At 45.6% G+C, this 13306-nt stretch overlaps 1 protein-coding gene across 1 annotated transcript in view; it reads left to right on the top strand.

Annotated features, from left to right (window-relative positions):
• Positions 1-1790: 1790 nt before the first annotated feature.
• LOC105558800 (facilitated trehalose transporter Tret1-like) overlaps positions 1791-13306 on the top strand; it is a 15322-nt gene continuing 3806 nt past the window's right edge. The window contains exons 1-2 of the mRNA XM_012006714.1: positions 1791-2358; positions 12637-12956. Of these exons, the coding sequence (XP_011862104.1) occupies positions 2351-2358; positions 12637-12956 (328 nt within the window). The 5' untranslated portion in view covers positions 1791-2350. The remainder of the gene's footprint in view (positions 2359-12636; positions 12957-13306) is intronic.

Raw genomic sequence — 13306 nt, 5'->3', positions numbered from 1 at the left:
GTACGACAAATTTTTCAAGCGTGTTGATTGGCTGCGGGACAGTAAAATTCTCGAGTATCTAGAAATTTTCTATTTAGCAGCCAATCAACACGCTTGAAAAAATTTGTCGTACGACAATCGTAATACCAGCCTAAGACTAATATTACTTGTCGTACAACAAATTTTTTAAGCGTGTTGATTGGCTGTAGGACAGTAAAATTCTCGAGTGTCTAGAAATTTTCTATTCAGCGGGCAATCGACACACTTGAAAAATTTGTCGTACGACAAATGTAATGTTAGGCTAATAAGACGATGTAAAGTTAAGCCTATCACAGATAAAAATAGAAAAGCACAGGCAATAGAACGCTCGTAGACTTTTCGTTTAATCGTTCGTTGGTCACACGTATCTTTTCTCTTTTTGTTCTCCTATTTCCTTCATCTCTTTGTTTCCTTCCGTGCGCCTTATTTACGTCGAAACCAAAGACTTTTACAAGTGTCGAAGGTGTCGCGCGAAAATCAGTATTTTCTTTCTCGCCCTTGCGTGCTCCTTTACCAGCGATAATTACCTCGCGTTAAACGCTTTCTAAGCCCACAAGGCTGGATTTATCGCATCCCACATAAATGCGAGGAAAACGTCTCACGAATAACAATCGTGACAAGTTCATGTCGCGAGCATCGCGCCAAGATACGGCACTATTTTTCGCTGATAAAGTGATGCGTCCGCGTGTCCCGTGGCAGAGAGACTCTTATCGATGTCTATAATAGATTACGCCCACGTAAATAAATTCTTACGCGAGAAAATTGCCGGGCATAATTGAACGGCGGTAAAAAAAATTCGACAGTTGCGCGACAGAGAAAAACTTATCGGAAACTATTTTACGTTATCGGCAAGTTTCGACGTTATCGCCGCATAATCACGTGCTACCGTATCAGCTTTTTCAGTCGCACGATCGTCATTAACGAGAAATGTCCACGGCAGGCGCGTTTGCGATAGTCCCTGCGTTTTACAACTTTTCCTCTACCGACACATATTTTTATTTACAGTTTCATTTTATTTTACTTACAGCGAATTCGGCTGCTTGCACTAAGTGCGCACTGACAATGCAGTCAACTTTTGTATTAAAGAATCGTCTGAAATATTTCATGAAATATTTCGCAGCCAGTAAAAAGTTCTGTATGGCATCTATACGGATTACTTTTAGCCAAATACTCTGTGAACATGTATTTGGGCAAAGTTAAGTGTAAAAATTGACCACAAACAGGCCGTAGTGCGCGCTAGTGCAAGCGACCGAGTTCGCTATTAGCTATTTTTACACTTTAATTTTCCTACATATTACAGCTCGACTGTAGAAACTCATGTATGTTTATTGCCGTCCATAATAATGCGGGAAAAAGTTAAATGAAATCTCTCTGCACCAATAAATTGCGCGAGGAGGAAATTCAGCAAATCGCACCGATTCTGCCTTCGCTCTTAACCCTTTCGCGCGTACCAGAACAAATAAATAAATCCCACTTATATCGTTTGCCTCTCTGGTGCCTTGGGATGCCCAGTAAAAAAAAAACAATATTAAACAAAAAGTAATTCGGCCGTGAAAGGGTTGCGCAATCGGCTCGCCTACGTTATGCCATTTCCTTTTGTTTTCCATTGCACGCGTGTCATGGCCTCAACCTTTTTTCCGTCGGACGAAATTTGCGTGCTTCTCCTATTCGTCCGCATGCGCCTTGCTGTCACGCTCTCGCAGACCGCCCCGGCTGGTCTCTCTTTCTCTCTCTCTCTCTCTCTCTCTAGCACGAGCCGCGACCGCCTCGCATATAAAGCTTTCGGGACCTGTTGCCGTCAGTACATTCGCTTCGCGCGAGCCGTAACGTAGACAGTGGGTTTTCGCGCGAGCCGCTCCGACTCCGCGACTCTTCTCGACGCACGCCGCGGTACTCACCCCGGGTGAGTAACAAGTTACAGTCGCGATCGGGGAAGGGCCAGGCCTCCATCTTGGGACTACACGGGCGCGAGAGCGGCGGGAAAGACGGCGGGGACCAGGCAGATGCATCGCACGTGGAGGAGGACCCTCGTGGGCTTCTACGAGATCGGACGCACGATCGGCCGCCTGGCCAGTCTCTGAGAGTAAATCTCTCGGGGATCCTCCGACATCCTCGAAAACCGCAGCTCCGCGGCTCGCGGACCACCACCCACCGGCCGAGCAGGGTGGAGAGTTCCAAAGGGCGAGGCGATGAGCCGCGTACCACGTGGTGATACGACACTGTGATCAGCGAACTGTGATATACATATATATACACCTGTACCACATTACACACTATACCCGTACCGCACACACCTCATCGGGGAAGAGGCAGAGCAACGACTACGCGCGCCATGGCGGAGTAAGTGAACGCATCCTCGAGCTTGTCGAAATCCTCTTTTTCAGCGTCTCATCTCGCGCTCGGCAGAGAAATCCCGGGGCGGATCGCGCGGCTAAAAGAGGCGGGCGTTTATTTCGACACACCGGCGTGCTCGTTGCGTTCCAGACCGAGAGCACGTGGCGTTCTCCGAGTTGGGGAACCGGAAGCCCCGAGATATTCGGGGCGAGAATTTTTTTTTTGCGACAGATATCCCACCGCGAATTCACTCGTCGCGTGCATTGTTACAATCGTTGCATTGTGCCTCTCGTTGTGACACAATCGTTAGATTAGCAGTTTGCCGATTTCCCGAAAGAGACGTACAACACACCTTTACGTTACTCAGCACGTTTCGCGCGCGCTACGCTCGAAACGGGATCGCGAATGATCCGTGATTCTGAGCAGAGGTGAGAAAACACGCGGGGCAAAGTCGACGGTAGTCGCAAACGTATACGCGCGCGATCAACAAGTGATTCTATCTCGAAAGCTCTTGTTTACGACGATCGAATCTCGAAGTGGTCGATCGCGCCTATGAAAGTCACAATCCCCCAGCCTTTGCCCCGGAGATCGTCGCAGCTTCTCGGGAGATTGCGCGACCGATCGATCTCCAAGTGCACTAATTAAGCATTCCTCGAGAAGCGCGGTTTTCGGCACTCGAAAGCGCGTCGTATTGTTATCGTCGCCCGGCAGATAAAGGCAGATAAAACGCAGATTTCTAGCTCCATATCGAATTCGCCTCGCGCCGATCGAGATTGCAGAAGAGCGAGCCGACGAGGAAGACTTTACGAAATAAGATTTAATGCCCTCGGCCGAATCCCGCGGCTGGACTCTCTTAAGAAGGCGCCTCCAGACGTCTCTTCGGCGCAGACGTCTAATTTTAAACCGCTAATCTATTTAATATGAGGATCGGGATTTCGCCTTCTGCACCTCGAAGTGGAACGCGGCACGCGCGGACTATAATCGAATATAAAAGGGATGTGTCATCTTGTCGCCGTCCTCGCGTCACGTCGTCACGGGCGCGTTTCGCGACGTGTGCGTGCGCCGCGAAGCAATTATTATATATTTAGCGCTGCGATTCTATCGGCGGACGCGAAATGACAAATGTGCCCCTTTGGCAAATTTGTCAGTCGACGCGCAGTAGGTCGGCGCGATAATATTGTTGCTAGCCGATAACACCGGTATGACGTTAAGCTGATGCAATTAATCTATTAATATTGCATCGGTTGACACCGGCGATGCATGACCAACTGTCGATCCGCACGCGTTTACGGCCGTCGTCGGTCAGACTACGTCATTCACACAATGTTAATTGAGTTTTAACGATACGGATCCGCCCACTCTTGATTAATCCACGGCTGAGACCGCGCGTTATCGCGAACCGAAGACTGTTTTTTTACCGTAAAAGAGTACAAGGCTCGATACGTTTGTTTGTTTAATAGCGATTTACTTAACTCTGTCCCAGAATTAGTCGAGATTGTTAACGCGCACTTATTCATAATTCTCGACTTCATTGACGACCGCGCGTCCTCACTTTTCCTCCGCTTTCGCAAGGCGGGAATCGGGCAATTATAATAAATCGATGCTTCGCGCCGGAGACGCGCGGAGACGCGGTATTTTTACACTCGGGAGGAAGACGGGGTCGTAAAAGTTCCCGCGTCGAGTGTTTTTTTGCGCGTGATGATCGATCCGCGACCTTGCGGGGAAAGGATTTATTAGTCGGCGGCCAGGATCGAGGTAATATCGAGGTAAATGAAGCGGAAAAACGTATATGCGCGGACAATGACGGTGACAATGCTGTTGTCCAGTTTCCCAACTTGGCAATGATAATGCGGATCTCTTCCGCGAGAACACGACGCATACTCCCCCCACCCCCTCTGCGAGTTTGGCGAGCGTAAATCAGTAATGATATGATATTAGGTGATAATACAATGAGAGCCGCGTCGCCGTCACACGCAGATGCGTGACTCGCTCTGTGTCGTACAAGCACGGAGAAACGTTATCGGTGCGGTGGTTTATTAATAGCGAATTCGGCAGCTTGCACTTGCGCGCACTGAGTGCGCACCAAGGGCTTGTTTAGGGTATTGATTGTGTAACTTTCCACGCGAACTCAATGATCTCGACCCATGAAATTATTATGTTCGCGTGAAACTTTTCGTTTTTCATGTTTCCACTCTGGGGGAAAAGTTGCATGATCGCTACCCAGAATCTACTCTTGTAGCGAATTCGGTTGCCTGCACACCGGGGCCCGTGTACAGTCAATTTTTACATTTAACTTTGTCTTAAATGCATGTCTTAAATACTATTATATTTACAATCATCGCAAGTGCATGTCCAAAAACTATTTAGCCCAAAAAATGATCCGTACGAATGCTATACAGTTCATTTTACCGGCTGAGAAGTATTTAAGACGATCCTTAAATATAAGAATTGACTGTGAACAAGCCTTAGTGCGCGCTCACACTAGTGCAAGCTGCCGAATTCGCCGCAAGTCTCGAAAGTGCACCAAGTTTCAAGAGAAGTGACCGGGGTCGCTAGCGAGATCACAGTTTTCGCCTTGCTAATTTCCTGAGCGTCGAACGATCCTCTCGTCGCTCTTTTTTTTTCTTTTCGCCGTGATTCAGAATTATCTCCGGACGATGACGTAACTCCGCTTCGCGATGCGCGAGGCGCGAGGCGACATTGAACTTCGGCGACACGAATCAACGGAGATCAAAGGGGGCGATTCCGCGTGATTTTAAAGCACTGCCGCGACTCGCGAAAACCGCTCGCACTCGCGGAGACCCGCCGCGTGTTATTCGTGCGATCGTACATAAGGTATGATTATACAGGGTGTTTTATAATATCCGCCTCACCTCTCATTTTTTAATAGAGCGAACTGGACTGAGTCGAAAAATCCTCTATCATTTTACAATTTTCGCAAGATTCAACAAGCTATTAATTATTAAAAATCGCTGTCTTAGCCCGGTCTGCCAATTCAAACGCACGGCGAGAGCGGCCGTCCCGCGATTGGCGTTGCTAGGCGCGCGGAGAGTTGTTTATTACATAGACATAGTAATACTAGACCGAGCATGTTCTCTTTTAAGCAATGAAGGTTAAGGTAGAAAAGGATAGAAAGTAGGTGCCGTCAACCTTCCTCTTTTTAGTCTTGGAGAGAGAGAGAGAAAGGTGGACGGCACCTATTTTCCATTCTTTTCTACCTGAGCCTCAGGTCTGGTGTCTCGGTCTAGTATTACTATGTCTATGGTTTATTATACGTAGCCGGTGCAGTGTGTCTTAATTGTCATAAACAACTCCCCGCGCGCCTAGCAACGCCGATCGCGGGATGGCCGCATCTCGCCGTGCGTTTGAATTGGACCGGGCTAAGACAGCGCTTTTTAATAATTAATAACTCGTTAACTTTTGCGAAAATTGCAAAATGACAGAGGACTTTTCGACTCGGTCCAGTCCGCTCTATCCGTAAATAAGAGGTGAGGCGGTTATTCCATAACACCCTGTATATGCGTTAGCACATCTTTCTCTCCTAGTCTCGCTCTCCCTTCGACTCCCTTGGAACGATTGGTGCCCCGGAGGCTCGTGAGGCCGATTGATGCGCTTCGCAACGCAAACACGTCGTATTTCGCAACGCGTTACAATGTTGCTGCCGCTTTCCGCGACGATTTACAGTCGCTGTCTCCGCGCTCGTATTTACCTCCGTTGAAAACGACGTGATGTAATTAGACTATTAATATCGGGGACACGTTCGTTCCTTCGTTCGGTCGAATGCAACGCTCGCCGAGAGATGCAGTTCGCGCGTTTGCACATGCGCGCGCGCGCGTTACACTTGAACTTTCGTGCTGCGGATCGGCGCGGGCGCGAAAATAATCGCGCGGGCGATTCCGCCGCGCGTCGTGCCAGAACACGCGGGTCCGCTTGGCACCGCCCGCGCTGGTGAATCGTTAAGCCGGGTTAAGCGTCTGGGAATCCTTGGGGCCAGCTGATCGAACGCGTCGCTTATACCGCGCCGCGTTCGACCTTTTGTCTTTATCCAAAGCCTTGAGGCTCGCACCGTGATCTTTCGTAAACGTTTAAATGACATCTTGTGCCAATACTTTATCGGGCTGAATTAATATTTGCGCGTAGTCCCGCTTGAAAGAACGCTTTAAATTTCTCTCTCTCTCTCTCTCTTTCTCGAGCCCCACGCATTCGCGAACGGCCGATATCTGCCGCAGCAAGATAGAGCAATCGCGTGGAAACGGCTCGTTTCCTCGATTATTCTCCGCTGAAGCCGAAAACATCGCCAGGCCGCGCGGCTCGGTTCTCGCGCAGCATCTGTTCCAAATGTTCAACGTGTATAACGTCATGTACTCCTTTCATGCTCGTCAGATGATCTCTTTGTTCCTTTCCACGTGTCCGATATCCGCTTCCAATTAAATTCCGTTAATACTTGACACGTTGTTCCGTCGATAAACAACCCGGGTTTCTGAAAATGCCACTTAAGTGTCCTATTGTCTCGCGCGCGCTGCGAGTATTGTCGGGGAGATACTGTGCGATACGAACATCTTTGTGTGGAAAAATACGAGCGCGAAGGGGCGGAGTGTACAGAAATTAATAAAAATTATTATTACGAGGGAGGGCGAGACAACGTGTCGCCCGATGGCCGAACGCGTCAATATTTATTCTGGAATTTGTTAGTCACCGGAGTGACCGAAGTACATCAGCGTGAGTCGTTTTCTGGCGGATATACGGGTGAAGGCTATCTACGGTCGCTTTGTTCGCGTCCGCGGGATAAGTGACGTTGAGGATCCCGCGGAAAATTCCGTCGACGAGATGAGGGGGTGGCAGGCGCGCGCGAGACCAGCGTCCGATGGAAAATCTTGCGAAATCCCTGTTGCGCGTTCTAATTCGGTTGCGCGAACGAAGGGGAGACCATTCAAGTGCCGTCGCCGCACGGCCTTCGTGCGCAAAGTCAAGGTACGCACAAAGAGAGATACAGCTCCGACAACACGTTGAGTCGCCTCGGGACCGCTTTGTCTGTCGAGTGCGGCGGCGGCGACAACGTTGCCGTTCTTTGTTGACAGGAATGTCAGTATGACGTCTAGAGTGTGTTCTTCCGTAATTCGGCAGACACCTGGCGATCATAAAACTCGCAGACGGTTTCGCAAAGAAGTTAACGTTAATTGCGAACCGTATATCTTTAACGCTCATTTCTACCCGAGGGGGAAACCGCTGAGGGCATTGCGGCGTACAGATTTGCGGCATTTTTTGGGCATTAGACCTTGCTGGGGCATTATAAAGATATAATAAGATAAGATAATAAGATTAAGTAATGCCCACGGGCATTAGTGGCCATTGGTGTACAAGATTTTCCTCAGCGGTTTCCCCCTCGTTTCTACCAATGCAGATTAACCTTGCCCTCGGTTTAACCTACTTTTTATCTTTTTCTAGTCCCAGAAGTTGGAAAAAGATAAAAACTTGTTGGTTAAACAAGGATTAAATTTAATCTGCGTTGGTAGAAATACGGGCATAAGGGAGAGAGAGATTTTTGATCGATTGATCTTCACTAGCTTTCTCAGCTATTTGTAATATACATTCATTCACATTCTTTATAATATACCTACTCTTTCAACATTCGTTCCCTAGCGGAAAAAAATAGTCTACAAATTTAACTACCAAGTAACGAATCGTTACTTGGCAATTACTTTCTTACGATGAAAATTAAAAATGTCAAACCTGCATTTGAATTGTAATGCGCCGATAAAGGCGTTTATGTGCAAATGCAAAACCTGACGCGGTCTGTGGTGGTTTAAAAAACACATAAAGTAACCAAAGTGTTAAATTAGTTAATAGCTATCGAGAAAATGTAACCGAGTTACGTTGCAGTTACAGATGGTAAGTAACGAAGTTAGCAAAACAGCAGCTGTAACTGTAACTTCGTTACTTCCCAACCCTGTATAAAACACTGCACTTCGTAAATAAGGGTTTATTCGGTCGTTTCTCCCTGTGTGAAAGCGTATAACTGCATTGTATCTCGTATCTCGTAGGCTTATCTTGGTTTATCTTGCGTTTGATTTACTGTGGGCTTTTCGATTCCGCGCTCGAAAGTTCACCTCGCCCAAAGATCTCCCGCGGACGCGTTTCTCAAGAAAAATTTTCCCTCGTCCATTTCCGTGCCTAGAGTCACGTATAAAAATAACGATCTTTCAGCGGAATTGCAATAATACTCGTTGGTGTGAATGGACGCCGCGAACACACGCGAGAGACCTGATCGGCGAAGGACGCATCAGCTGCGCGGTGAAAACAACGCTGCATGCATATGCGTATGCAAGTCTGGCTTCCGTCCAACCGCTGGATTCGAATTGCAAAGGTCCGAAACGCACGCTGGATCACCGATATGTAAACTTCGGCGATAGTTAGAAACACAAATAGCCTTCCTTTATTTATGATAATCCGACCGACGTCACGTCACGCCACGTCACGTCGCGAACGCGTGCGCGCGAATCATTAAACTTGACAAGCTAATAAAGCGCCGGTGAAACCGGGGCCCGTAAATTAGATACATGCGCCTCGAGCGCGGTGTAAAGATAAGAAGGAAATTATTAACCGGTGAAAGGGCAATAGTACAACTTTCATTAATTAATTCGCCACGTGTGTGCCCGCAAGTGACAAATTAATTTCGCGCGCCGGTGCCCGCGAAGTCGGTAATGATTATTAACGCAGGTGCGAGTAAAGGTATACCTGGGGAATACTCCGGAGGTCGATACGCGCGATTGCGCAACACGAACGGTTCGCCGACTGCTTAATCCTTTCCATGTAATCGCGGCGGACAATTTCTCGCGTACGCATGCATTTTCGCAAAACGAGGAAATCTCCGTCCCTCCATAAAGTCACGCGCGAGCAACAACTCCGATAAACAAAGCGGAAGAGGCGAAAACGTATCGTTATTATCGCAAATTTGCATAAGGCCTTTGCCGGCGATTCGCGCACATGAATTACGGCTCTCTCCTTTACATTATTTTTCTTTTTTTTACCATTGGTTCGCCATGCACAGTCGAGAATTGTCAGCCGGACTACCCTGCCGGAAATAATTCTACAAAATTCTACAAAACTATAAAACATAACTGCCAGAATCTAAGAAATTTTGCGTAAATTTAAAAAGTGTTATAAAAATCCACGTGAAAATGCTAGAATTGGAACACTTTTGTTAATTTTTGTAATATTTCACAAGCAAGCAGATTCTTTAAGATTTTGTTGGTTCTCAAATTTTTTAAACCAGTAAAGTTTTCTATTGATTTTTACAAAATTGTACATTTTCATAAAATACCACTCGCAATAATTGCTTCATTTGAGAACATTGTAATTTGTGGTATTATTTCGTAGATATTTTTACAAAAAAAAACTAAATGTTTCAACGAAGATATAAAAATGTCTATTTCGAGCCAATTTTTGCGGTTATTTATAGAAATTTTGTCCGCCAGGATATCCGCGACAAATAACGGGTCCCCTTGTTGTGGAGGATCGATGCGACGTATACGAATCCTCTGTGACACAGGTCCCCTTTCATTCTAAAGGTCATAACACGCGGCGATTATGTCATCCCGGCGTGCAGCCTCGCAACTGCGAGGAAACCCAACGATCTCGCTCTTCCTCCCTCTCGCTAGGATTTTTCTTTCGCGTTCCCTCACGCAGCCAGGTGCTGTCTCTTCGTCAGTCACCACGGACTTCTATATGCTAGTAGTCCACTAGTAGTATGTAGAAGTCTGTGACAGTAACACGCTATTGTACGGTGTTCGCGCATGCGAGAAAGTTTTACATACCACGTTCACATTCTGTACGTATTTTATATCATTCGCATTCGTCCGTAAAAAAATTAATAAATAAGCAACACACAAGAATCGGCCATTGCGAGTCTAAGGCAAGATGTGGGTAGCCTATACTTGTAATTTATTAAAATTCGGTATATATGAATTCACATTTTAATAAATTACAAATAGGCATACCTACATACATATATCTCGCCTTAGACTCGCGTTCGCCGATTCTTGTGTGTTGTTTAGTCTTATTGCGAGTCCTACTTCAACTCTGTTGTAAAAAAAAATCTTTTCTCGTTAGGAACTAGATCGGTTATCAGCAACTCGACCAGCGTCTTGTGCACATATTAATAGAGGAAAGTCCTCTATTATGAGATAGGTTTCTAATATGAGACAGCAGGTTTTCAACGCCCAAATTCAATTACAAATCTTTTCTCGCAACGATTACACGATCTAACAATGAATTTTACACTAAACAGATTTCGCTCCGAGGGCAATAAATTCATGGTGGAATCAACTGATGGTGCCTGTTAATTGAACAGAAACCCCGCTATCCCGTATTAGGCTCCTATCTCATAATAGAACTTTCCTCTAATTTTTTTCTATTTTGTCCGACCGCGTGACAGATTCATACAGGTTTTCTATTATTATCGTGACTTTTTCTATTATCATTGCTAGTTAATGTTATTACCAATTCTATTCTAGAAACAATTACTTTAATTATGATTAAACGTTTAAAGCGGACGGCGTATCGTAAATGTTTGTACAATTACGGAAGTGTAAACGTTTGTATATATGGTTAAAGTTTGCATGTTTTTATCGTCGAAGTTATTTAGACGATCGTCATGTCTCCGGGACACTCGTGCGACAACGTCCCTAAACTGAATGCGGAACATTTAGGTCGGATTTAATTTTAGTATCGTTAAATCCGAGCCAAATTTGCAACCGACGACGGCACGACGACTACAAACTTTTTGCGCGCAGGTGTCGAGGCTCCACTGGTCAATACTGGCCATTATCGGTCGACGAAATTTATTAGCGATGGGATTAAGACCTAACAAGTAGATTCGGATCTGGCGTAGTTTCAAGCTCTCTATGATTTCTTCGAAAAATAAAATACCGCCGAATCCGAACAAAATTGATTCGAGTCCTCTACGAGATAAAAACGAACAAAAGTGTTAGTTCCAGGTAGACTCAAGCCTGGGCAAAATATGTTTGAATCCTTTAAAAATATTTTAATGGAAATTTAATGTGCGAAACTTTATTGTGATAACATATTCGAATACTGTAATACTTGTGAAAAGATTCGCCTCTTTACGATAGAAACTACTTGTGAGTACATTTCGAATCCTGCAGTCGCTCACTTTAAACTTCGAAACTAACCGATTACCTACGTCGCAAGTACGATGAAGTATTAAGTCTCGCGAACATTAGTCGAATTGAAGAAAATATAATTTGACTGTTAGATTTTTAAACGCATATCGAACCCGGTCCCGTCCCTAGAAAGGATATCTTTTCATCTGCACTGTAAAAAAAAGTACGTAAAATTACATAATAAACGTAGCGATTGCACTAGTAAATTTATGTACTTTTACAAAAACTAATTAATGACAATTTTTCACAATTTTTTATTTTTTGTTGTGTAGATGTTTTAGACATACGTGTTGTGTGGCTTGTTTATACTTGACAAAAAATTACAAAAGTGTAAAATTTACACAAAAGCAAGCCGTTTACTTATTATATAAGGTAATAATTTTACCTACAAGGTGTAAATTTACTGACGTATAAAGATACACCTTTAACAGGTGGTCCCAGTCACCCGCTATAATAATTGTAATTTTACATGTAACTTTTTTTAGTGTGTGCAATCAGCGCGAAAAGTTTTCCGCACATTATACTTCATAGCGTTTAAAATCTGCCGCGTTATCTGCGGACGCACGAAAATAATTGCTATCGTCCCGCCGAACCGATAAATAGTAACGATCGCCAGTTTAATTATATCGTTAGTTCGTGCGACGCTCGCCCGTCGGAAGAAAAAAAAAGTTCACCGTGAACTTGCGCGAACGATCTCGACGAATAGACGAACGCTGAAAAATCGTGCGCACCGCTCGAGAGCCGATTTACCGTCGTGCGCCTGTGCGACAGTACGTCACCGCGTTTTATTATTATCATTTATACATCTGCTGCTTAAAAAAAAGCTATAATAAATCGCGCTTTCATAATGGAGCTTTCTTTTCAATCGCCGCACGACTTACATTAACGTAACCTTGCGCTTTGAGGAACTCTTCCTTGCCTCGTTATAAATAAATTTGCGCGCGATAGTGGATATCGCAAATACAAAAAATGCTCGTAACTCCGTCGTTAACTTTCCGCGCGTCTCGTGCAACATTCAATCGTTGAGATAACGTACAATAGCGGCTAACAGCGCGCGCTCTTATTTTCCTCGCGCCATTAATAGCAATCGTTTTCTCCGTAGGAAAAATAGCGGCGCACAGGACCCAGAGAAGACGTCGCTGGTGGACTCGGCGCTGCTCCCGAAAATCCAGCCGTCCGCGCTGCTCAATGACGAGAGGACGAATCTGGCCGCGAACGGCGGCGCGGCGAACGGCGATCCTGAAAACGGTCGCGCGCCCAGGGGTAGCGCCGTCCGGCAAGTCCTGGCCGCCCTGGTTGCCCAGCTCGGCACCATCAACACGGGCATGGCGTTCGGATTCTCCGCCATCGCCCTGCCGCAGCTCCAGGAGCCAGACAGCATCATTCCCATCAAGCAGGGCTCGACGGAGGAATCGTGGATCGGTAGGTGGTCTACTCTGTTCCTCCGGGACAGCTTTTCTTTCTTTAAAATATTTTATTGTTGACTTTTCCTATTTTTATCTTAAAATCGTGGATAGGTGGCCGGGGAGGATCTCAAATTTAACTTGATGGTGGCTATATTTCCTTCCTTTTCGATCTTATTGTTTTAACTGTTCAGATATCATTATTTCAACCCTGACTTTTCCTATTTTCATCTTCAAATCGTGGATCGATAGGTAGGTTGTCGAGGATCTAAAATGTAACTTCATATACTTTCTTTCTTATTATTTTAACTGTTTGTATCTCATTATTTCAACCCTGACGTTTCCTATTTCATCTTAAAATCGGTAGGG

This window comes from Vollenhovia emeryi, unplaced genomic scaffold (assembly GCF_000949405.1).
Source record: "Vollenhovia emeryi isolate VEMERY1.0 unplaced genomic scaffold, V.emery_V1.0 DF939310.1, whole genome shotgun sequence".
Taxonomy (NCBI): Eukaryota; Metazoa; Arthropoda; class Insecta; order Hymenoptera; family Formicidae; genus Vollenhovia; species Vollenhovia emeryi.
Note: the sequence above shows the minus strand (reverse complement) of the source record. Positions and strands in the feature narration are given on the sequence as shown.